The sequence below is a fragment of the Perca fluviatilis genome, chromosome 15 (genome assembly GCF_010015445.1).
Source record: "Perca fluviatilis chromosome 15, GENO_Pfluv_1.0, whole genome shotgun sequence".
Classification (NCBI taxonomy): domain Eukaryota; kingdom Metazoa; phylum Chordata; class Actinopteri; order Perciformes; family Percidae; genus Perca; species Perca fluviatilis.
This window is the reverse complement of record NC_053126.1, coordinates 21,361,898-21,387,155: the sequence shown is the minus strand read 5'-3', so window position 1 is coordinate 21,387,155 and position 25,258 is coordinate 21,361,898. Positions and strand designations below refer to the sequence as shown.

Here is a 25,258-nt window from a genome sequence, read left to right as displayed (position 1 = left end):
TGATCCCTTCCTTTTCTGCAGCAGCCAAATCACACAGCTCCACCCCCTGTCCTCCTGGTGGTGGTGTCTCTGCACCGTGCCACCCATTTACCTTATCTTCCAGTAGGAAGTGGTTCCCTGAGGGAGAGGCTAGTTGGAAGTTCTCTGTAATTGAGGTTTCCCTTTCATTTAGCAAGTTAGGGTGTATGTGTGTGTGTGTGTGTGTGTGTGTGTGTGTGTGTGTTTTGTAAGTGATTGTGTGCTCACGTGTAGAGTGAAGTCTGTGTTTCTCTTTAGTCTTTTTTATGATACATTTATTTCCTCTTTTTGAGAGTCTCAGCAATAGCTGTAATGAATTCCAGAAGGCTTTCCATCTCTCTGTTTTGTCACTCTTCACCTCCTATTTCACAGCAGGCCTGGTTGCCTAAAGTCCCTGCCATATGGCCATACTGAAGGATTTTTTAGATAAACTTAACTATTTCATACTAATCTATTGATGGAGCTGCATGTGAAAGTGTTTGTACTTTACTTGATTATTTCCATTTTTCGCTACTTTCTACTTTTACTCCACTACAGTTATCTGATAACTTAAGTTACTTTGCAGGTGTAATACAAAACACAATAAATAAATAAATAAATGATGATGTATAATTGTAGGTTAAGATAAAACTTAATGGATCCCTGGGGGGAAATTCCCAGGCTACCCAGCAGGTGGAATACATAAAGTAAGTAGTTACCTTTAGCAGCATCAATAATTATGATATGGTTATATAATATATTGAATGAAATTGGCTATTTTCCATAATAGGTACTTTACTTTTGGTACTTTAAGTATATTTTGATGCCTATACGTATGTACTTACTAGTAAAGATTTAATGCAGGACTTTTACTTGTAACTCTGTGGTTTTTCTTCTGTTACTACAAGATCTGAGTACTTCTTCCACCACTGCCAGCTATTATAGTGTCTGCATCTCAACATTGAAAAGCAACTGTAAAGTTATCTTATATACCTTTTAAATCAATAGTTGTATAAACCATCTAATTAAATAGAAATTTCCAGGGCAAAACCCAGCCTGCATTTTTCCTTGAAGGGAGGACTCTTTACAGTGACTTTATTTTTAGGGATAGTAAAGATACAGGCTTGTTTTTTGGATGTTGCCATAATGTGATCATGACAGTGGAGATCAGACAGGTAACATAAGGATAGAGAGGGGTATGACATGCAACAAAGGTCCCTGGCTGGAATTGAACTTTAGACACTACAATAAGTTAGTGATGTTATGTGTCTTAACCACCGGGCTGCTGGACTTGTGTTATATCACAATGAACTGGCTCTGTGTAGCCACACTCACCAGCGTTGTTTAGAAATATTGATCTGTAAAAATATTATAGATGATGAAACATATTAGTGTCTTATCTTTATGCCAAAGTAAATTTCCCCTTGTTCAGTATATCATATTATGGATGAAGTTGGTGTCAAACTTGTTCAATAGAAGACAATGTCAATTTTGAGTGGAATATCTCTTGTTGACACATTCAGCCATAATTCATCTTATTATTCACCCCTGTGCTTTTTTCACTTCAAAATGTCTACGATGAAAATGTTATTGTAAGAGAATTTATAAGATAAAACAAATAATTTACAGATACATACTGAACATAATACGTGCTAACAAGCTTAATGTCAAATGCTAAACGTCAGCATGTTAACATCCAATAGTTAACACAAAAGTTAATATACTGACATTTAGCATGTAACTTCAGTTTACACTGACATGAAATTGATCCCAGTCTGACAGTAGAGTGCTGAACCTGACAAAATGAGTAGGAATATTCCAAAATGGTCACTGTGAAGAATATAAACCCCTAGGATTTTCAAAATTACAGGAGATACACCTTAAATATGAACATTAAGAAAAGTGCTGGTAATTTGTTTTTGCATAAGTACTAAATATAGAATTAATAATAACACTTCGACAGCTAGACGTATTGAAAATAAACCAGTTAAATATGCATTGTCTTCACAGACAGACTTGCAGGTTGGAATGGCTGTGCAGACGACGTCACCAGCTATTCAGATTGTCACAAGCACAGATGGAAAAACAAATGAACAGAAATGTGTCCTTGAGTGTAAATATGCATTGTAAGCTGTTCCCATTATCAGATTTGCAGATGGAGGTAACATATGTGCAGAATATATATGCTATCACCATTTAAAATTTACAGATGGAGTTAATATCACGGCACATGCTTTATTACACCATGAGCTGAGTATCATGTGTTGACTAACATGAGCTTGTGATGTGGTGCGGCTGTAACAGTCTGGTCAGTATCGGAGTAGCCGGCGGCCTCCGGCTCTCATGCTGATGTGGGAGGCAGATGCGGCATCACCTTGCTTAGCTCTTGTTTATACAGAGGAAGTTGAATCTATTTGTCTGTTGGTTTGTCAGACTCTCCTCCCTGGCGTGTTGAGGTGTGTGACAGAGAGATGGAGAGAAATGGAGGCTGGACTGGCAGAGGGAGAGCAGACTGTCTTTCTGTAATGAATATAAATGGGCTCCAGGTCTCACTCTCCTCATCTTGGCTCTCCTCTCTGAAAAACAGGCATGGGATGAGGATGTGGGATGGAGGCGGCCCATACTCCTTTTATCTCTCTCTCTACTTACTCACACAATTGCTGCATTGTACATAAAGAACACAAACACACACAATCTTACAAATTAGTTTCTTTCTTGATTTTGTGGTGACTGCTCTGTGGGTTTTCAAAGTCCCAGTTCAGCCAAGAAAGCTGTTAGTGAAACTCTCAGCTCTATAAAACTTGAGTGTTGTCAAAGTAACTGTGTTTAAATCCATTTTTTTATATTTTATTATGAAATATAATGTGTTACCATACAAATGACAGGATAATGCTTTTTAAAGTAATAGTCCTTATATAATAACCCTTTACATCACCAAAGTCACACAAACCGATCTAGCAGCGGTAGACCAGCGGTAGACCAGCAAATCCCGTGATTTGCAAGGTAAAATTACTGTTTTCGTCAAAGGAGTCTGGGGGCTTTGACGAGAGCATAGATAATGGCTTCAATTCCCCGCCGAGAAGGGCTTTCTGATAGCAAGGTAAACTGGTGAAAACATTCTAAATGTAGTGTACAACTAATATTGTTTTTATTTAGGTGGTCCTTTTTGTATTCACCGGAAAATGAATCCGCAACAATTTTGATAATTGTTTAAGTCATTAATCAAGCAAAAATGGCAAATATTCCATGGTTCCAGCTTCTGAAGTATGAGGATTTGCTGATTTTTTTTCTTTTTTTATATCATTTTTAAATCTTATAAATTTGTGTTTTTCCTGGCATTTTATAGACAAGCATGTAAACAGCTAATCAAAGACATTATCTACAGATGATTCGTAACAAAACATTATATGCAGCATGACGTCATATATTAAATCACAATGTTGCATAAAGTTTTTTTATCATTTGTATAAAGGTAAACACGGTCATTATCTACTGACATGACATGATTATGTGAAAAAGCCATGCAGTCTTTGTGAAGCTCATTATGTTCAGTTTGTCCTTTATACACCGTCTATTATACCATGCAATGCAATGCGTCATCAGCCCTCAGAAATTGTACTGTTGAATCCCAGTGAGAACTGAATTTTATAGGCTTCACAATGTCCTTTTCACTGCCGGACCTTTGTATGCATGTATGCAATATGATAAGCTGTCTGCTTTTTTTTGTTTGCTGTATTTGCCAGAGAAGAGATTCAGATGTATCCTGTGCAGAATCTGAACTAGTTTGCTCTCTTTCTGCATCACTCTCTCTCAGCCAGCACCATTCCCCTCATCCTTATTTCCACTGCTTTTTATCCAACCTATGAGATGCTTATGGAGCCCACGTAGCATCAACAAACACCACCTTATCTGAAGCACAGCACCTCCATTACTGATTTACTCGGTCTTTTAATAGCCTTTTGGGGGACACGTCTTTGTAAATCTCTGCTTGCCATGTGACATTTATTTTCTCTATGCTGTGTGCATTATCACCTATTAGTCATTCTTCCCATTCATGCTGTCATCATCTGATTCACATGACAAATGAATTGTCTGAGGGTATTTCTACTAAAGGAATGAAAGGATGTTTGTTGTGAAAAGGATGAAAAAACCCATCCTTAGCTTTATTCTGGTAAGTGTCATCTGGGTCTGTTTAGAAAGATGTGAGGCTGTTAGCAGTGCTGCCAGTGTTGTCATCTTTTCTTAAATTGATTCCCTGTGATAACTTGACATTCATGTTGCTCTGTAAGGGACAGGATACAAGAAAAGCACTTGGTAAATTGTGCTTCAGATAGGCTGTGAAACAAAGCCCGGATGATGACACACAGAAGCACAAGTGTGTATGGAAATCTATGTATATGCCCTCACTCACTCATATAGACTATAATTAATTGCCAGGAAGTCTCAGGTTATTTAAATTGCAAATCAGTGCAGCCTTGTTCTCCCAACTTTTGTGATTAATATTTTATTGTTTTACTGAGTGAAAATGCCACCAGTGTTTTTCATCAGATACAAATAGCACAAAAGAAGAAAAGGGGGGCACCCGGATTGAGGAAGATCAGATGCAGGCGTTATCTCTAAACATTAATTAAGTCGTGTCTGGGTCTAGAGCTGCCGAGGTCGCCTCTCCTGTCTACAATCCACTCACCGAGGTCTGTCTAACTTTTCACCCATTTCTCTCATTTCTTGCTCTGTCTCTCTGCGCTCTGGGTCTGACACTCACTTTCTGCCAAGTTTTCTCAGGTCCTGAACTTCTCTTTCAATCAGCCACTAATTAAGCAGCGGAGTGGAAGGGTTTCTTTGGCAGGAGATAGGGGGGATGTGCAGGTTGAGTGAAAAAAGCCAGATCCTGAGACCTTGTGTCGACTTAGGTATGAAATATGTGAGGAGGAACTTGGGAGGAGCAGAGCATGAAACCAGCGGAAATTAGAGATTAAGGCAGCAGAGAAATGAAGGTTTGAAACGAAACATGTTCCTTTCTCTTCTTCTTTTTATCCCATGAGACAGCTAGTGTAGGGAAGGACCAGAAATTAGATAAAAACAACGAGGTTTCGCTTAGTTGCCATGAGCAAAAAGTGGGAGGTGAATGTGGCAGTTGCAGTGTAAATCTCAATCACAGCATTTCTGAATAAAAAAAAAAATCCTGAATGCAGGTTCTTATAAAAACAACTTTGACCTTTCTTCGCCAGCACTGGCATTTAAAAGTACTGCATGGCCTTGTGGGTGTGTTTGTGTGAGTACATACTGGCAGCTTGAGATGAAAGTCTTGCACTTCACTTCAGCCAGGCTGCACCCGTTCACCGTTGCTGGAATCAGATGGCAGGCACAGCGCTCTGCTCCTCTCAAAGCAAAACAAAGACGAAACCACACGCAGATAAAGAAAGGCTTCCCCCAGTGAAGCAGAGCTCGCGCCGCTGCTGTGCTTTGAATGCTGAAGCCTCCTTTAAAGCAAATGAATTCATACCCCTTACTCCTACTTACTAGGAAATACCGCTTAATTAGACTAACCATTCAATTACGAATTGCCTTGACATGCTCAAACACAGACATGGACACACTAGCACTCACACAAGGTCACAGCTTTTCAAAGTAATGCCCTTTGCTAGTTTAAAGTTATTTTAATGACTGTGTTTTTGTGTCCCTACAGAGCGCCCGTAGCTATTTTGGAGTCTGGACGTCCTGTTGTTCTGGATTCATCTCTCTGCAGCTCTCCATACAGCAGGTGTTGTTTAAGAGGCGGTCAGCTTGTCTGATTATTGGCCCTTCCCTCCCCATAGCACCCCATAGCACCTCACCCCACACCTGGCTAGTGCTCTGGCCCCATTCAGGTCATCTCTGCATCAAGGCTGGCAATGTCCAGAGCCCCAAACCCCCTCCCCCGCCGGAAATGTCCAGCGGTCAGGTGGCTGAGAGCTGGTGTTATACTCCGGTGAGGAGGGAGCACATGTTTTCCTCAGGATGAGATAGGAGCACATTGCTGCATGGAGAGCATAACTCACACTGATAGTCCATTTTGTTTGTGTTCTGCTGAGATTCTTTTTTGCATAATGTTAAACGGAGCTAACTGTGAGTAAGACAGACGTTGAATATTTTTTGTTGTTGTAAAAATGAAGCTCACTTTTGCTCCGTGGAGGTGGGCGTTGTATCTGAAAGTAAGCCTGTCTATCGAGACAAAAGAAGTTCACTTTAAGTATTCAGTAATCCGTTAAGCTTCATATTTTATGTGACTAGTCAACGAGCAGTTGAATGGAATCAATCATGTCTGGATTTCTCCAGTAACTGTGTTTTCAATAATTCAATCAACAAGCCTAATTCGGTGTCATTTCAAGCTTTGTTTAAAGGTTACCTATACCGTGAAATCGTGTTTGTTTTAGTCATTGCGGTACAGGCTTTGCTAGTTGAGGCATCACTTTCCTGTTAAAAGCCAAGACAGATAAAGTATGTCATTGATGATGTGTGTTTTTTCATCTCCTCTCTTGAAAAATTGCTTTTACAATATCCTTTCTTCTTTCCCTCCGTTTGTTGTCAGTGTTTATTAAGATGAAAGGCAGTTTTGATGTGCGGTTTTGAAGTCCAGGCTGACCAAACACCACTTACCCATATAGAATAGATAAATATATAAAAAAAAAAATTAAGAGATCGGGTTTCAGCTCTTCCTGTGTCTTTTCTGCACAGATCAAAGTGGTGAAGTTCTCCTCCATGTGGAGCATCAACAACTTCAGCTTCTGTCCCGAGGAGATGGGAGAGGTCATCAAAAGCTCCACTTTCTCCTCGGGAGCCAACGACCAACTCAAATGGTTAGTGGAGGCTGTTCATTGTAGCCATCAGATATTGATACTGTTCTGAGTGAGAGTTGTTCTAGAACATTTTCTCCAACAACTCTCTCAAGTATTATCCACTTGTAGAGGTAGAACATAGTTTTCAAGAGATTGAAGCATCCAATTGCCTGCTTCAGTGGCATCTAGTGTTCCTTCATCTAGTCTGTATTACTTACACACGTGTTTGGAATAATAATTTCTGTAGCACTTTGTTATTCTTGAATTTAGTCTGGCTGCATCTTCACTTTCTCACAGTGCCATCTCCGAGTGAAAGGTAAAATCACCAACAATGCCAGAAAAAAAGTAAATGTGACACACATAACTTTAAGCATACTAAAATGTAAAATGTATAGCCAGTTAACTCTTCAGACTTACTGTGCGTTTGACATATTCATCATGACAAAGAAGAAGGCAGAATCAGAACATTTTGGGGATCATCGTTTTTGCTTATCTCTTTAATAAAAGTCACAGAGGTAGTCAGAACACCTGCAGATGGTATTAAAGCTACATCATGTAAGAATTTCTCCCATTTAGCGGTGAAATTGTATATGACAACCAACTGAATATTATTTATTATTATTATTATTATTATTATTATTATTGAATATATTTCTAGCCCTTCCCATTCCGAGCGCGTTTTAAGTCCTACGGTGGCCGAACCCGAAATTAGCTCTTAGTATCTTTATCGTTTATACGCAGCTGTTCTAGCCACTCCAATATTAACTTTAGTCTTGCTGCTTTGCCTGTAGCGTTGTCGTTTTAATTCTCTTTTTTGCTTCCCTGGCGAGTAATCTCCCCCTGGCATTCGTCACGGTGCCAATAGGTGTAAGAGGGCGAAATGCGGAGGTATGTCCCTCTTTGGCTAATGTATTTAATGTATTTGGTTTCATTTAAAAAAAAAAAAAGAAAAAAAAAGGAATCCAAATATCGAGGTCCCGTTGACTGATGGGTTGATAAGAACATCTGTTTATGACAACAAATTAGATCCACATAATCAGCTTTGCTGTATTTATTAGGTTACATTACAGTAGCCTAGCGATACAGATACAAGATACAAGATACACTTGCAATACTTTGATACTGTACAGTGAATTTAAATGACACATTCATATTAATAAAAGAGCTTCCAGAAAGCAGGGAAACATATTCTGTATCTCAAAAAAAAAAAAACATGGCCATTTTGAGGGGGCTGAAAGAAATGACTGTAGCCTCAGGTAAAATAACACACAACAGTGGGTCTGGGATTGTTAAGTTACCTGCATTAATTCGAAATAAATAGGTTGCACAATTGCCGAGGAAAAAAATGGGCTTTTCTTCAAATACCACATCAACACAAGTTGTTTTTGGACATTATACCATTAGTCCCTTCCTCCTCTAAGTTCCCAACCAAGACGGTTTACCTGCTTTTCATCTTATCTGAGTGAACAATTGTGACTGTTCTTTTCTAGCCCTCTGGATCATACAGTACCTCACTGTCAGCAGCATTAATGCTTGTTTTTCCGATTCTCTCATAGATGCCTGTTAGAGAAATGAGATCCAGCGTGCACTGCAGGTCAGCCCCACATCTTTAGGTATTACAGCAAGAGAGCACAAATTGAAACTATAATAAAAAGACTTATATTCTGATGAATTCAAGAAGTTGCCAAGAGTATATAATTAGTATGAAAAATCTTCAATGTTCAGTCACTGCCATTTTTCTTTTATCTTCCAATAGTTTTTCAATATTGGTCATTTGATTAGGCGAGTATTAGTTATTGGGCAATTGCCTACTAAATTAATACATGACAGAATATATATGTATAGATATTGATTTTCATCCAGCACCTAAAGTGTTGCAAGTGTGAGATGTATATGTGTCAAATGGTTTAGCAGAACAGTCCACATGCTTGATGTTTAAACATCACCATGGTAATGTCTTTCATGTTACTGTTCTAACACTATATAACAGCCTGTGCAACAAACAATACCTAATGCAAATGCACAGGGATTCTTTTGTGAAGCTGCTCTATATAAGCATAAAAATACTATGTCTCACCGTAGCATCAGTGTACTCAACACAGCAATCCTTTTGAATGCCCTGGGAAGAATATATTGTTCATGTGCCTGACATATTTCTGTTTCGAAATAAAGTGGAACATGGGATCTACATATTTAGGAATTTCTCCCTTCATTCAGGAAGGTTATCTAGAAAGCTGCGTCCTTAGTGAGAAGTAGAGGGGGGTCAGTTTCATGCTATAAACAGTAGCGTGTATTGCAAAATCAATACCATTAAACCATCACTTTGGCACAAGTGAAGGGTTGTGGATGAAATCAATAGATTTGACTGTGAAGCCAAGGATGGAGCATTTGCAACTGTCTTTACAGAATAAGAACATCTGAAATACATTATTATAGCCAGAGTGCCATTACTGATAGAATAATATTACTGTTGCATACAAAATACGTCCGACGGCGGAATCGACGCATCGCTTTAGCTTTTAGCTTTATCTATCTGATCAGTATGTTTCTTTATTTTCCTACCTCCAGGTGTTTGCGTGTGAACCCTAAAGGTCCGGATGAGGAGAGTAACGATCTGAAACGCAAGTATGAAACGCAAAACGCAAGTAGCTTTGTGGGCGGATCTCGGGCGCTGTTGCTATTATACCGCTGGGATAAATGAGTCTTGCGCCCGACGCAAATCTAAAATGGGTTGGTCTGAAGTAGCTAGGTGTGGTTTGGGCGTAACGTGAAAATAACCAATCAGAGTGTCATCTCACATTCCCTTTAAGAGCAGGCGCTTGTTCCATGGCGGATTGCTATGATGATGGCGGATTTGCCTGGCGCACGCCAGCGGGAGCTGTCCGGGATGCGGCATAGTAATAAATGCCCGTCTTATCTGGGTGGCGATGTTACTGCGGCCTCTCGGGCGCGTCTCCTCAAGTCTGGAGAGGATTGCTGCAGCCATGGAGCGTGGGCCTCCAACGCACCACCTGCTCCTGTTGTGCCCCTTCCTCCTCCCCCCACTCCATCTCCGTCCACCCGCTCCACCAGGAGTACATCGCGCATTGCCACTCCCGGACCAGATCCCGCCGTAGTTCAACATCACGTTCCTTAAGTCCTCTAATATTTCCTCATTTATGTCATCCACACATCCATGATTCATGGAAATGTTGTGTAAAACACAAAAAGCCACAAAGAATGCTGCGACTTTTTGAGGACTGTACTGTAAGTGCCTCACCTATCCAAACACCTGAAGCGCATTTTCAGTAATATTTTTCCATGTAATTATGTATGGTTTGCAAAAATGGGAACTGCTGCGTCCGTGTAGATGAGGGAAGCAAAGTGTCTGCGCGATGTGCACACGCTACATTATGGCCAAGCATGCGCCCCTAAAATAGCATCTGAATAACGCGCTACTGACTTTAGACTAGCGCCACTGACTTTAGACCAGGTTTTTCCTGGTCTGTGGCGGAATTGTTTTCTGAAACTGCAAAATAGCACTAGGGAACGTTTGCGCCTGAACACGCCTCCTCTTTTTGCTGAACTGCCCCTGGGAGCGCAAATTCATTCCCTAATTTACCGACGTGCGTCTGTGGAGGGAAAAGTCCGCTGTGCGTCAGCTGCAAAATAGGAATGATGTGCGTCGAAGTACAAAGGCAATTGCGCTGGGTGCAAGATAGGGCCCTATCTGTCACTTTACTGGTCTTAGTTAGCTGTCCAAAAAGTGAAGTGCGTGCCCAGTTAAAGTTTTCTATCCTCGATGCCAAGGGTGAAGAGACCAAAGCTATGGGTAAGTGTGACTAAAAACAACTGATACTAACTGCACTCTGGAACACAAGTCCTCATTTTCACCACTTCTAATTTTCTTAACTTGTCATTGGAAAGAAGTTGGAGTTAATAACTGAAAAACTTGTTTTGGTCCATCTTGCATAGAAGTCTATGCTCAGCAGAAAACAGAGGATAAAGTTTGAAAGGCTCAAAATTAAAAACTCCTGTCACACCTGTGTCTTTGGGGCGCTGAAATTTGTAAATGCAGAAGGTGCGGAGTGTGTCTAATACTCCAAGTGTGTCTAATAATGTGAGGTATTGATAGCCATATGGGCTTGTGTAATCACTGCCGGTTGGATTCATTTCTAGTAAATATATAATTCAAAGTAGCGTGGGGCAATTTTGATTTTAATTAAAAAAGACCCAACCTTTTGAGAAATCTTCGTCCGCCTCTCTCCCCGTTGATGAATTGGAAATGAATGTGCCTCCAATTCCTGCTTTTTTTTAATTAGGTTATGTTATGGAGAGGAAAAGCAAACTTGTGTGGAATTGAATTAGTGAGGGCCAGATGTGACCGCTTCCTGGTTATCAGGCTTTCTGGCTTCCTCCCATTGCCCTGCAGCACACTGTACAGGAAGCGTGGAGGAAGGAAGATGGGGCGGGTGGGAGGTAGGAAGAGAAGAGGTGGGAGGCGGAAGTGTGTTTGAATTGGAGGCGTATGCAGTGAAACGGTGTACAACCCCCTGCGGTGCAGGTTGTGTAGAAAGGGAAATCATTTTTCCTGCTGAGAAACATTCCCCCATGTGAACTTGACACCCCCACCTCCTCGTGTGTACTTTCGGTCCCTCATTTGCTCACTTAGACCTCTCTCTCCTCTCTTTCACATGCACAATATCACTTTCTTTTCTCTTTTATCCTTTTTTTATTCAACTTCTGCCCTGTAATGTTGCAGTACCACATCTTAACTCTCAGCGACAGGCTCACAAAAACTGAACTTTACTGCAGCTATTGTCCTTAAAGCTTTCTCTCCTGGCTATTATACTGTATGCTGGTGTATATGTGGTGTTGTGGAGAGGATCTGCCTAAGGTATGAGTAATAAACAGACCTTTGAGGTTTGTGACTTCACTGCATGGCCATTTCGTGAGCACTGCTCTGTTAAATGACCCCAGAAAAGCCTGAATATGGGGAATACCTAGTGAAATGAAGAGGATCTCATTTTTCTCTTCTCCTTTCTTTTTTGTGTCTCAAGGGGCTTTCGCCTATAAATGGTGTGCTCTATGGTGCACACCCCATCCCATTCTTGCCATATGCCCTCCTCCAATCTTCCCTCAATCCCCCTGGGGAGACCTGGGCCCTCCACGTCGCTCCCCCTGTCACAAAGGAAAATTACCCAACTGCCAGCATATTTGTGACAGTTTAGTGAACATTCCGTCTAAGAATATGGCAGTAAAGATTGCTTTATCAGTTCTGGATCATTTAGAATCCAATTTAATCCAGGCCTCTAGCAAAAAAAGGCCAAATAAAAACAAAGTGCCTTAATTAGGAAAGCTGGGTGGCTGTGGACTGTATATGTGGCAGGTCACTGCTTGGTCTGCTTATACACTTTGTCCCTGTGGGGACAATTTCTGATTCTGTACAATGCATATCAGCTCAAGTTCTTTACGAGTACTTTAAACAGGAATAGATAGGTAGAGGAATAAGTGGATAATCAGTAGGGGTGTCACAATTTCGATTTTAAATCCAAAATTAATCTAAATGAGCTTTCGATTTCGACTACCGAAATTAAAAGCAGGATCTGCTTTTCACCTAGTATTTTTTTCTCTCTCCACCCCCCGCCTACTTGCACATGTCAGAAGAAAAAAACAACAACAGACACAGCGAAATAAAGCAGATTAACATTGATATAGAAGGCAAATGTCAAAATCCGACGATGGAAACTCTGTGCTGAGCTGAACAACTGAGGAGCTGAAGTTTGTGCTTGACATGTCAGTTTGAATTTTTGTCTTTTGAGGCAGACTCATAAGCTCTGTCTCTAATGCAAAAGCATTGGCCAAAAACTCATTGTTAAATATTACCCAGCCTCTGAGCGGGTATCAATTTAAAATGGTGTTGACTGGCGTGTGCATATTGAGAATTAAAGCATCCCTGCAGTACCTTAAGGAGGTGGTATAAAAACAGTCCAAAGATTTGAAGGCTGTACGATGATGGCATATTTTGACTGAAAAGCTTGACAATATTTGATGAAACGCCATATCTGCATCAGCAGCCCTTGAGCCCGCCACTAGAGTGTGTGTCTGGATCTTCTGATGGTTCCCACTTGCTAATGGAGATAGATTCAGGCAGCAGAGGTAGCCCGCCACCCCCCTTCCTCACACCGTACTCCCTTACTCTTGGCTTGGCCACAAATTTCTCTCCCTGGCTTAATGTGCTGGTTCTCTCCTCTGAGGCTGTTGGGTGGGTTGTAACTTGTCTCTTGACACCCCCCGCCCCCCCCGCCCTCCCACTACCCCCCACCCCCCACCCTCCTCCTCTTGCCAGAGAAAACATCTGCCCCCCTGCAGACTCCTGTTCTGACAGCTCGGAGAGGAGAGATGGAAAGTTCTCATCCTCTGCCGCAAGCTGTTTTGTATTCAAATAGTCTCCTTGTTAAGTCCTCCCTACAGACAATGGTTTTGTTGTTTTGTAGCCAAAGGCTAAGTGGGTGAGTGGAGCACGGCTAATAGAGCAGAAGCTATTGGTCAGTCTTTACATAATCAGATGGTATTGACGTTGGAAGAAAGAATGTCAATAGACATGTTTGTGCTGACACTAGTTTACAGAGCTCAATCTTCAATAGAGATAAGATTTTCTTCTCGGAAAGACTGTGTGTCATGTTTATAAGTGTGTCTGTCTGCTTTATGCAGTGTGAATCAGTGTGTAGTGGAAATAAAGTTTTATATTATATTTTTAAACTCTGTTACTAGAGTGAGATAAATACACACTTGAATAGACTGGTCAGCCAATTGCTATGCTAATTGCCCTTTCACGTCAATATGTTTTGAGAGATTGGGAAATGGATGCGAGCGTGGTCTGTTAGTGATTGTAAGTAGCTGTTAAAGTAGGGAGTTTTGCTTTAGTTGAATGTGTGAAAGAAAAGGCCAGAAGAGTGACAGACAGGAAGAGAGATGTTGACTCTGGCTGCTGTGGCGGCTGTTATTTTTCTACATGCCAGCTCGTCTTCTGGCGACCTTCTCGTTCTGTGTGCCAACTGTGTCCCTGAGCCCTCCGCCTGAATATGGATGCCCCGCTCACTTAAACAACATGGCATCGCTCCCGCTTTCCTCGTCTTCTCTCTGTCTGCAGCTCAGACTTCGTTTTTTTCTCACCTTCCCCATCACCTTCAGTCTTTTTTTGGCATGGTGAGAAACTTCACTCTTTAATGCCCGGGGAACTATCAAAGTGCATCGCGTGGTGAAAACTCCTTTCCTGAGCGGTACCTATACATGTCTACATTGTAACTGTGATTTTTCACACAAATTCCATAATAAGGATTTCATACAATCTTTATGTCACACAAGCGTGCTCTGACACTTCACACAATCTTTTACTGTATCTACGCTAATTTTTCTGTCATACCAGCCTTTTTCATCACTCACACTTTACCCATTGGACATCTCAGTTGGTCCGACCCACTCCACCACTGTCCAGCTCTTTTTGGTATTCTGGCAATTCTGGAGTGTTTGTACTCTCACCGCCTTGGCCAGCTCACTGAAAGAGTTCCAGCGATCTGACCTGTGGTTGATTCTCTGCCAGCGCAGGTTTTTTGATGCCCCACTAGAAATGGCAGTATGGCATTAGCTGAGCTCAGCACACACACACACACACACACACACACACACACACACACACACACACACACACACACACACACACACACACACACACACACACACACACACACACACACACACACACACACACAGACAGACACACACTAGTGTTAATTTTGTCACCTATTTTTTATTTAGTCTTAGTCTTGTGCCAAATGTCCTTGTTAGTTTTAGTCATATTACGTCATTCACATATCTTTTTTTGTTAGTCAAGTTTTAGTCGACTAAAAGTCTCGTTATTTTAGTCTAGTTTTAGTCAAAACATTTTAGTCTTTTTTTTATAATTTCTGACATTTCTGATAACCATTTCAGTCAAATAGTTATATAAAAATAAATTATATAATGTTATATAAATATTGAGCCTCTTCCTTTTTTCACCAGTAAATTCCTGTTAAATTACAAAAACAACCACTGGATGGGAAAAGGGTATTTTACAACAACTTTGAATTCAGCACAAAGCTGACGAGGCTGTATTTCATGTGAACGCAACATATGTGTTGTTTTTCAGACAATGGCAGCTATAGACTGTTGTTGGAATCCTCTACAGTGAAATACAGACACACTTTTACATCGTTTAGCTGTCAGCATTTTAACCGTGTTTACTCCAGCTGCTAGCTAACGATAGGCTAACGTTACCTGCTCCCAGGTGTAGTGTTAACTAGCTAACGTTAGGCTAACATTACCTGCTGTCAGGTGTAGTATTAACTAGTGTCCCGTGCAGCGATGTTTCGGTTGACTCTAACGTCCGTTAATGAGCATCAGAGAGAAGCGCAGGCATTTAAGTGGCACCGAAATCCACGTTGCTATTCGGTCCGGTAGGTAGCGGTCGTTAAGGCACCTGTCGGTGCCGTAGCACTGGGTCTCGGTACCCAACCCTAGTAACAGCTGAATATTCTATCTCATGATAAAAAAAGTAGAGGCGATTGTAGACGAAAGTGAAGAGAGATTTTATCTTAGTTTTTATTTTATGCAAAACATTTTAGTCTTGTCTTTTTTCGTCAACAATAATGCATGTTAATTTAGTCTTAGTCAGCGTTTTTGGACATTGGCGCAGTCTCGTCATCGTCTCGTCTTAGTCTTGGAAAAAAAGGTCGTTGACGAACATATTTAGTCTCGTTTGATGAGATTAACACTAACACACACACACAAACAACCACACACACACACACACACACACACACACACACACACACTCATCATCAGAGCCTGTATGCATGTGCACATTCACACATACACACAGGCACCCCACTGTCCCGGGTAAGCACTGAAGAAGTCGCACCTCTCCCTCCCTTTGCTCTAGTCTGCTGAAGCCTCTTTCGGCACTCCCTCTCACCTCTCCTCACCTCTTCCTCTTGGCTTGCTTTCCCCACCGTCTCACTCTTCTGCCAACCTCTCTCCTCACACCCAAGTTTAGTTTTAGATGCTGCCACTGGGGAAATCCCCACTCATCACTGCTCATCTTGTTTCATACCCAAATAACACAACTTCACAGGGAGAGTCTGTGCCTTGGGACTTCATCTGGGTCTCACATGCTAGGGCTTATCAAACATGTTTAAAGGACATCAAAGAGTGGCTGAAAGTCAGCAGAGAAAGACTTTCTTCAGACCCTTGGGAGGGATCCAGGTACTACTGTCTATGACTTTGTGTTTACCCAGCCGCAAACAGTACAGTGTGCCGAGGCCACAGAAGTTTGACTCCCTTTTCAAACCTGCTCAGCTTTGGTTGAGAAATCTTTGGTCTATAAAACTCAGTCTCTTTTTGAATCACTAACAGAATCCCTCTGTTAGACTCAGTGGCAGAACGGTGAATAAAGTAGAGTTCTGTGAAAAAGCAGAATGCAAGGATTTGTAATTTTTGTGCTTGAATACATGCTTATGCATGTGTGTGTGTTTGCATAGTGATTTCTGTCAGCGTCTTTGCGTACACAGTCTCTGGGGGCAGGGGATTACAGTGAAGGACCGCCTGCATGAGCAGTGGTGGGAATAACTGCATATGCACTGCACTCCTCCACCAATCCCCTCTTAGGCTGCCTGCTCCCTCAGATCCAAACAGAGGGATTTGACACAGGATCTTACAGCAGCATTGACACTTCATCTTAGTGCTTCCCACTGTGATCTGTCAGCAGATCTCCTGTTAAGATCTCTACGCACGAGCAGCCTAAAGAGAAATCTGTTTGAACTGCTGGGGCTAAACACATGTAGTCTGACTCTGCACACACTGCAGATGTATGAACGCGAGTGGTGATGACCTCTTGGTATGTGGTGACTGTGCAGCTTATACTGTAGCCTGTTTCAGTCGACTTTTAACAGGAGTCTTTCACTACTTTGTGCCCTTTTAACCGGGTCTAAAGCTGACTCAAGGTTTGTTTTTATCATTTTTCATCATCTGGCGTTAAATCATGAGTTGAATCTAGATTGTGGATGGATATAGCTTGTTTCCTTATGTCCCACTGAAGTCTTAAATGTCATAAATGCTAAACCAGAGGCCTTGAAAAATGTAGTGTCTTTTGGTGAGCATTCATATCACTCAAGCAGGCACAGGTTCTATACGGTTGATTTCATTTTGACGCTTTTCTTTTAGTTGCACATTGTTCTCTTTTTTAATTTTTTAAATCTCAAATAGTTGTACATTTCATGTCTTTGGGGATATAATAACAATTACATTAAAATAATCCTCATGTACAGAACATGTTGAAATCTGATTTGTCTTGCAAATCCCAGCCTGCTATGCACACTACCCTCTTAATACTTGGGAGCCCTTACTAGGAGCTTCCTGTTGGGTTTTAAGTATGCTATCTGATTTGATTCATGCACAAATGTTCATTTACATACATGGAGTTGATATACTCTATGTAGACTGGGGACACACATCACTATTACACTTTGGGCCCTATTTTAACGATCTAAACGCATGGCGTGAAGCACATTGGGGCAGGTGCATTTAAGATGTGTCCAAATCCACTTTCGCTAGTTTGACGGCGGAAAAAAGGGTCCGTGCGCATGGTTCAAAACAGTTGTACTTAGTGTCTTCATAGGTGTGTTTAGGGGGTAACATGCAATAAACCAATCAGAGTGTCATCTCCCATTCCCTTTAAAAGCCAGGCACGTTTGTACCTTGGCGCATTGCTATTATGATGGCGGATTTGCACCGTAATCTTTTTTTATTTGTAATCTTTTGCATGTTTGTGTACTGCTGCGCTTCCCTGTGTGTGTAACAAGCATAGTGTGTGCGTGCGCTGTGCACAAACATAGGCACATCTTACTAATTTGCTGTTAAAATAACAATGAAATGCTGCACTATTGACTTTAGACCAGGTTTTTGTTGGTCAACAGCACGATCGCTTCCCGCTGCCTCAAGATAGAAATATGCCAAGAATTCACCTGAACACACCAACCTGTAAGACCAGCATGCCCATGGGCGCAAAGATGGGCGCAGGTGCATTTGCTATTTAAACGACGTGGGCGTAGAATGGGAAATTGACAACTGCGTTGGTCTTAAACTAGCAAAGACACTTGCGTCAGGCTTTGTGCTGTGCTGCGCCGTATGTAAGATAGGGCCCTTTGTCAGTATGGCCTAATGAGCATCAGACAACCTCTTCTGGTAATTTTACTGATTGGATCTTGAGTGTGTGTTTTAGTCAATTTGCTCCTGGATGCTGTTTCTGCTCTTTCTCAACACAATCCAATCATCCAGATGCATGTTGACATAATGTGTAGGGTGTATTGATGGCATCTACCAAAGAAATGTTTTTCTAGTGGTTTTCCTTTATCGTTTGATGCCTTTCAAGCCTTTATATGATACATAATAACAGACATACACAGTCTTAAGTTATTACCTTCATCATGTGGTGAGGCATGTCTACCCTGATAGGAATGGACAAAGATGTCTCCATACACAGAAAGGGCCTGATGCTTGTCTCGGCTGAACCCATTCAGAAATCCCAGAGCAGTGCCCAAGGAAGCATTTTCGAGTCATTAACAAAATGGCAAATGATGTAATTTCTCCAAAGAATGGTGTTACATCCCGCCAACAGAGCTCCAGTTACTTGCAGAATTTATGTGTTAGTGCCTTGCTTTCTTTATATCAGCAATTAGCTTTAATTTGCTGTGATCTCTGCAGCAGTCATAGTCCATAGTCAGAGTCTTTTGACCGTGTATTTGAACATTTGTGACTGTTAGGTGACGATAGATAGCTGTGACCGCCCACACACTGTGAATGGTGTACACACAAGAACTCCCGCACCTTTCCTTTGTCTTTGTAGTGCAACTGAGTGTTGCAGAATCCTTCCTACCACTGTCAGAGATAATTGGCACTCCATAAACACATGATAATTGGACTGCTTTGATCCCTGCAATTCCTCACTTCTTGGCCAAAGAGGCACAGCAGTTCTGTCTCATGTTTACCACTAGTCTTTATGTGGCAGCGAGATGATACAGCGAGTGAACGAGGGAGAGAGAAAGAGAGATTCTGTTTTCTTCTGAAGTGTTAAAAGCTCCCTGCAGGCAATACTTCCTGCACCCAGCCTCTTTCGCCATTGTTTCTTCGCTGCTTATGGCCATGACTCATAGCAAACTTTCTCTTTCGCACACATGCATTCACACAGGCAGAGCTTAATCCCGTTGTGAAAGTCTCCAAATAATCTTGTTTCTCTTTGTTTGTCTGTGTTTTTTTTCTTCCAGAGAGCGTACCGTTTTGTCCAGGGGAAGGACTGGGGTTTCAAAAAGTTCATAAGGAGGGACTTCCTGCTGGACGAGGCCAACGGTCTGCTGCCCGATGACAAATTTACGCTTTTCTGTGAGGTAAGGGTTGAGACAGTTCATCTCAGCTCAGGTTATTTGCTACACAAGGTTCACACTGTCTTCCTTTTTAAGCTCTAAATCTTTGCCAAAGAAATTCATAGTACAGGCTGCACATTCAAAAATGATAATCCTGATTATATTGCTAGATCAAAATTATTGTTCACATTTCAACATTGTAGACAAACACAGACTTAACTTTTAAAACCAAAATATGGACGTTGGATCATACTGATGCTGAATTCTCTGTACATTAGTAGAACTACTTGTATTTCACCTGAATATATAATTTTAATAGAATCAAAAAAATAATGAATACTGTTAAAATATCTAAATGTAGTGTTTGTATTGGTGCTTTTGCCTCAGAGTGATTACAACTGTAATTCCTGTCTCATCTTTTTATTCAACACTACAGCTCATTGTATGTCCCTGTTAGTGAATAATGCACAGTATGTTTTTATTGGTAGTACATAGCCTCTGGGTTTAGATCTCTCTTCCATCACTAACATACAAGCTGATTGTCATTCAGCCGGCGTGGGGGCTTGGCTCCGATTCCTCTGATCCAAAGTTGGCTGTTGCTCATTGAACATTCCCTTGTTGTTTTTCAGCTGCAACACAGGGGGCAGCAGAGGTCAACTGTCCTCTCTCTCGTTCCCCTCTCCTCCTCAAAATGGATCCAGGGAGCAGAGAAGAGGTTAAACTTTCTGGATATGTTAATGCCTTAGTTGTAATGCATGCGTCCATAAATGTTTAAAAAGCATGGCAGTGGCTGTTTAAAACAATTCTAATTAACCCTGAGGGTATGGAGGAGAGCATGTCTTGAAGTTTTTCCTTTTTGTAGCGGAGCAATGTGCAAGTCTGTTTAAAGTGTTTCCAAACTGGGCTTATTGACAGAGGGGTAGGAGGGGCAGTGCTGCTTCTCCAGAGCCATGTGGGGATGAAGGGAAGAGTTGTGTGTTTGTGTGGTATCTTATGCATATATTGTGTGCGTTTGTGAAGGCGTGTCTCGTTGGGACGTAATTCTGAGGATGAGACTGTTTGCTGGAGAGAATGAGCTGGAAGAGAGAGGGATTAGTTACCTCTCTCACTGAATGCATCCACTCTCCTGAAGGGGAGGAGGTGGGGTTGCTGGTTCAAGTCCTCTGTGGCCACTTCCTCCCCCGTAGATGTCTGTTGTACTATGTGGTAGCCAGCTCTGCTGATGAACAAAGCAAGGCAAGGCAAACCTGATTTATAGAACACATTTTATACACAATGAAAAATCAGTGTGGTTAATATCAAAACTGTGTACAAGAGAAAAAGATTAAATGAGAATGAGAAAGCAGATAAATAAAGAAAGGCAGAGAACATTTTCTGTATTTTTTTTATTTTTATTTTTTTTTATTTTTTTTATTTGAAAGTAGTCTTAGGTACTATGGAAGTTTTCTCCAACCGATTGTTGCATAATCACTTAAGCTTTACCATTTTTAAAACTCAGAAAACATTCAGCAAAACAGTCCCAGATGACCTGAGAGGTCTGCAGAGTTCAGCAAGACGGACTTAAAATATAGACAAGCAGCAGTATTTTAAAATCAATTCTAAATGTGTGTGTGTGTGTGTGTGTGTGTGTGTGTTATAGATAAAATGGCAGTCTGTAAGTGGGATGATGTGTGCAGTAAACGATGAGCTTGCCAATAGTAAGGTCTAGTGTGTTCCACCACCACGTGGGCAGGAGGTTTGGCGGATTTGGGTTTTAGGTCGATGGTGGTAAGGAAATGCAGAATGGGTGTTTGAGTCTCTTCCTGGCCTTTTCCATGTGAAAGTAAAGCCCAGTGTTTAACGTCAGAGACCTGGCTCCGCTTTTCGTCCAGATGGTCTCGTCCTGCATCTGAGAGAGCCCCATCGCCCCAGAGCCCAGCTCTCTCCCTCTCTCATCCCCTCCACTTTCTCTTTTTCCTCTCCATCTTATCTCTCATTCAAACACAATCTCATCCTCCTCTTTTCCCATCACAGTTTCTTACCCCACACACACACACACACACACACTCTACCTTCACCTATCCCTTGTGTCCCTCGTCTCCCCACTCTGCTCAGACTCCGTACTTTCCCTTCCTCCCTCTTTGCCCTCCTTCATCCTTCATCACCATTTCTTCCTCTGTTATTCGCTGTAGTAGAGTGTCAAAAAGGCAAAAAGGCTTTAAGGAGAGGCCAGATCACTGTTGGAGGTGAATATTGGTACAACCTCTCCTTCTGACCCTTGGTCCCTGTGCACGGTTCATTTGTCTCCGGAGACATTAGAAATTCAAATTCAGCACGGGGAATCTGACTATATGTCATGTTGGAGAGGGCCTGAACAACACTAGCCGCTGTTCTCTCACTTTCTGTCTCCCTCTTTGTCTCCATCTCTCTGTGTCTCTCCATCCCTGCCAAAACGATGCAGACACCTGCAGGTATTTAATGAGGAGATAGCTCCCATTAAAGGTGCTGCGTTGGCTGTCAAAAGAGAGCACGAGGGACAGCCAGAGATAAAGGAGGAGGGGAAGGAGGCACAGGGAGAAGAGATTGAAGGAAAGGACTTCTTAGGAAAAGTGGGCACCGAGCCAACGGGGGTGAAGAACAGACACAGAGGAAAAATAAAAGATGATAAAGGATGGTTTGGATTTAGTTTCTGAGAGAATGTTTTCATGTGGATGAGACAAGATGTTTTTTCCTACTCCTCTAATGATACGCCGAGGTAAAAGAGGTTAAATCCTCTTTCTCTTTACCTCTCCCTCTCTCTCCCTGTCAGCGTGGCAGGTAACCTTTTGCTCTACGGTCAGGCCATTGCTATCTAGCTGTTCCTGCTATAGATAATACAGATGCTCTGAGAGTCTTTCACACACTTGTGGTTTCCAATGGCTCCCGGACAATTTCGACAACTTTGGGCTGTCGTGATTTGACTGCAGGCAGAGTCGTGTTGACTGACACTGTAAGGATTAATACTGTGGAAGTCTGTTTTGACTGACTTAAGGGAAAAGAAGGGGTTGTTTTGGAAGGGAGAAGTTTATGGTGAAACTTATCTGTCAGTCATGTTAAATTGGCTGCTGGAAAGTGTAGGAACACCGGTCCACCTTTAGTCAGCCAGAAGTAAGACTTGGAGAGTTACATGCTGCCGGACACATTTGGTTTATTTCACAGAGGAGACGGTCTTCGTCCTCCACAGTCGGCTGTCCACCACCCATACACAACATACTGTTACATACTGCTTTATCCAATGATATTTTTTGTGGACATGGATTGCCCACCTGTGCATCACTATCACCTGTTTTGGGTCACATTGCTGTCAGATCCTAGATGTGCTTTGTTGTTTTTTTAATATATGTGTTGCCAGTATGGACTTATTTTAGCCTTTTATATTATAAATTGGATTTACTGTCCTTTCATTCAAGTTGCAAACTTGAGAACGATGTATCTGTGTATTTGTCTGATTTACACATAAATTAAGTGAGAGAGGGTAGGTGATTACTTTATCAGCTTTTGTAAACATCGCTGTGAAGTGCGACAAAGGGAAAGACAGAGGGACAGATTTACAAAAGCTTTTAAATGTGATGCATTCAGCCCTAAACACATGCTGTCCAGGCTGGTGTCGCAGTCTGCATGTCATTTGTGCAAGTGTCTGTAAGGTAGGCCTCTCTACTCATTGCATATGCATTTAAGGGAGGATCACACAAATCATAAGAGGTACATGTTAACAGAAGATGATTATGTATTCTGTGGGATTTGCTGAGGTCACGCTATTTATTACTGAAATGTTTCTGCCTTGAAAGGGAGGCGTGAACATGCTACTGATGGGATTTATAAGACCCACAAGGAAGGATTGTAGTGGGAAAAGAAACGTGCATTAAATAAAAGCTCGTAAATAACTAAAAAGTGATTATTAGAAACTACAAGGAAGCAATTAGACTTTCATTAATGGACACAAAATCTGATTACTGTGATGGAATGCAACTAAGTACATTTACTCAAGTACTGTACTTAAGTACAAATGTTGAGGTACTTGTACTTTACTATTACTACTACTATACTACTTTACTGTCTTTTCTTTCATGCCACTTTCTACTTCTACTCCACTACATTTCAGAGAGAAATATTGTACTTTTTACTCCACTACACTCATCTGACAGATTTAGTTACTAATTACTTTACAAATTAAGATTTTAATTTAGCCGATTTAACACTTAGTTGGTTGACAGAACTGTTGTTGATAGTTTCCACTTCCTAAAATGTTTCTGCATTGAGTACTTTTATTTTTAGTACTTTAAGTACATTTGTCCTGATGATACTTACATACTTTTACTAACATTTTCAATACAGGACTTTTACTTGTAACAGAGGATTTTGACAGTGTGGTATTTGTACTTTAACTGTATTAACATCCATATCAACACTATCTCCACCTTCACCTGCTCCGTCTGTCTCTCTCTCTATACATATGCCAAATCTTATCTTGTACATCTTATACATATGCATAAGATCATAATATCATTTTACGAGAACTAATAATAGCAACAGTTTTTCCTCTGGTGTAGTTGACCAGAATAAATACTGTTATTGATGTGTTATCATTTGTTTTCAGAGCTCAGTGATCTCATAGAAATCCCACCTATGAACTGCGCTCATGAGCTCTCCTTAGCACAGGTCATCTTGGAGGTTCACTTCCAAGTTCAGTCCAGGAGCTGACTGTGTAATGAGCTGCTGTCTTAGTAAATCAGAAGGTGAATACACACACGTTGCGGCTGGAAAAATCTATTGAAAAATTACATTTTCTTAGAAAATAATCTGGTGACGTATTTCTGACTGAAACAGAATATGTGGGAGGGATTTAGGTCACTATACAGATTTAAGTCAGATCCTTCACATGTGATGACATCACTCAAAAGTGGGCGTGGCTGAGCACGTAGTACGTGATATGGAGCTGTTGTGAGATCAGGAGGAATGAGTAAAACAGACCTAAACTACATTCTTTGGAAATGTAAACAGTCTTTTGCAGCTGAAATCCAGTCATCAAAAATATAGTAACGATTTACAGCATGAGGAAAAAAAGATGGATTTTGATGCAAAAATATTGTAAAAAATGACATATATTTAGCATATACCAAGAGATGACGCAGGGACACAGGTTTAGAGCTTGCAGAAATGTATTTTTCATTTCACTGTGTCTTTAACACCGAAGCTGGAAATTTACTTTCGGGAGGAAAAGTACCTCCTTATTCGTTCACAGTGGTAATTTTAACATGTGAGGCAAAATAAGAGGCAAAATGCCTATTAATGTAGCGTATGGTAACCAGGCTTATGCTCCCCTCTGTGACACACAGAAGGGTGATGAATGCATATGTGAGGATCAGCGCCAGCATGTGTAAACTGGAAGACAAAGTTTTCCTCGTGAATGGTTAATCTTCTGCAAATAGCTGAGCTTTGATGCGATTTACTTAATTGCATTTTCAACCGCCGTCTTGGCCACCGCTAGCTGGTCGATGGTCTTTTCTTTAAGGCTTCTCCAGTGCCTCCCTCCTGGGGCGAGGTGGCGGTGAGAGAATAAATGAGTGGGGTGCTGATGTTCAGCTGTTTCCTCCTCGTCCTCATGGTGTTAGTGCGGCTTGCCTCTCCTGTCGGTGGGTAAGCACTTTGCCGGGTGACAGCACCCATCCTTCACAGGGCTCTGCCATATGCCATGCTGCTGTCAGAGACGACTGCAGATGCTCCAGCTGCTCCCTCCCTCTACACTGAGCAAACACACACACACACACACACACACACATCAACACACACACACACACACATCAACACACACACACAGTCACTGGAGTGAGGGAGAAATAATGCACATAGAGATTTGGGTTTGTGTAAAAAGGGGAAGACAAAAAACAATCTTTCATTCCTGGGAAATTTAGAAAGTTCTGTTTTTGCCTAAACACAAAAGGGAGCAAAAGTGAAAAGGGTAGGATGGTTTGGATCATTTAAAAAGGGGATTGG

The 25,258-nt window shown here is 41.4% G+C and overlaps 1 protein-coding gene across 1 annotated transcript in view; it reads left to right on the top strand.

Annotated features, from left to right (window-relative positions):
- Nucleotides 1-25,258, top strand: part of LOC120575154 (speckle type BTB/POZ protein) — a 59,339-nt gene that overhangs the window by 5,592 nt on the left and 28,489 nt on the right. Inside the window, 6 exon segments of the mRNA XM_039825804.1 lie at nucleotides 5,684-5,965; nucleotides 6,712-6,833; nucleotides 9,381-9,437; nucleotides 10,514-10,623; nucleotides 18,847-18,856; nucleotides 19,153-19,270. Coding sequence (XP_039681738.1) covers nucleotides 5,924-5,965; nucleotides 6,712-6,833; nucleotides 9,381-9,437; nucleotides 10,514-10,623; nucleotides 18,847-18,856; nucleotides 19,153-19,270 — 459 coding nt within the window. The 5' untranslated portion in view covers nucleotides 5,684-5,923.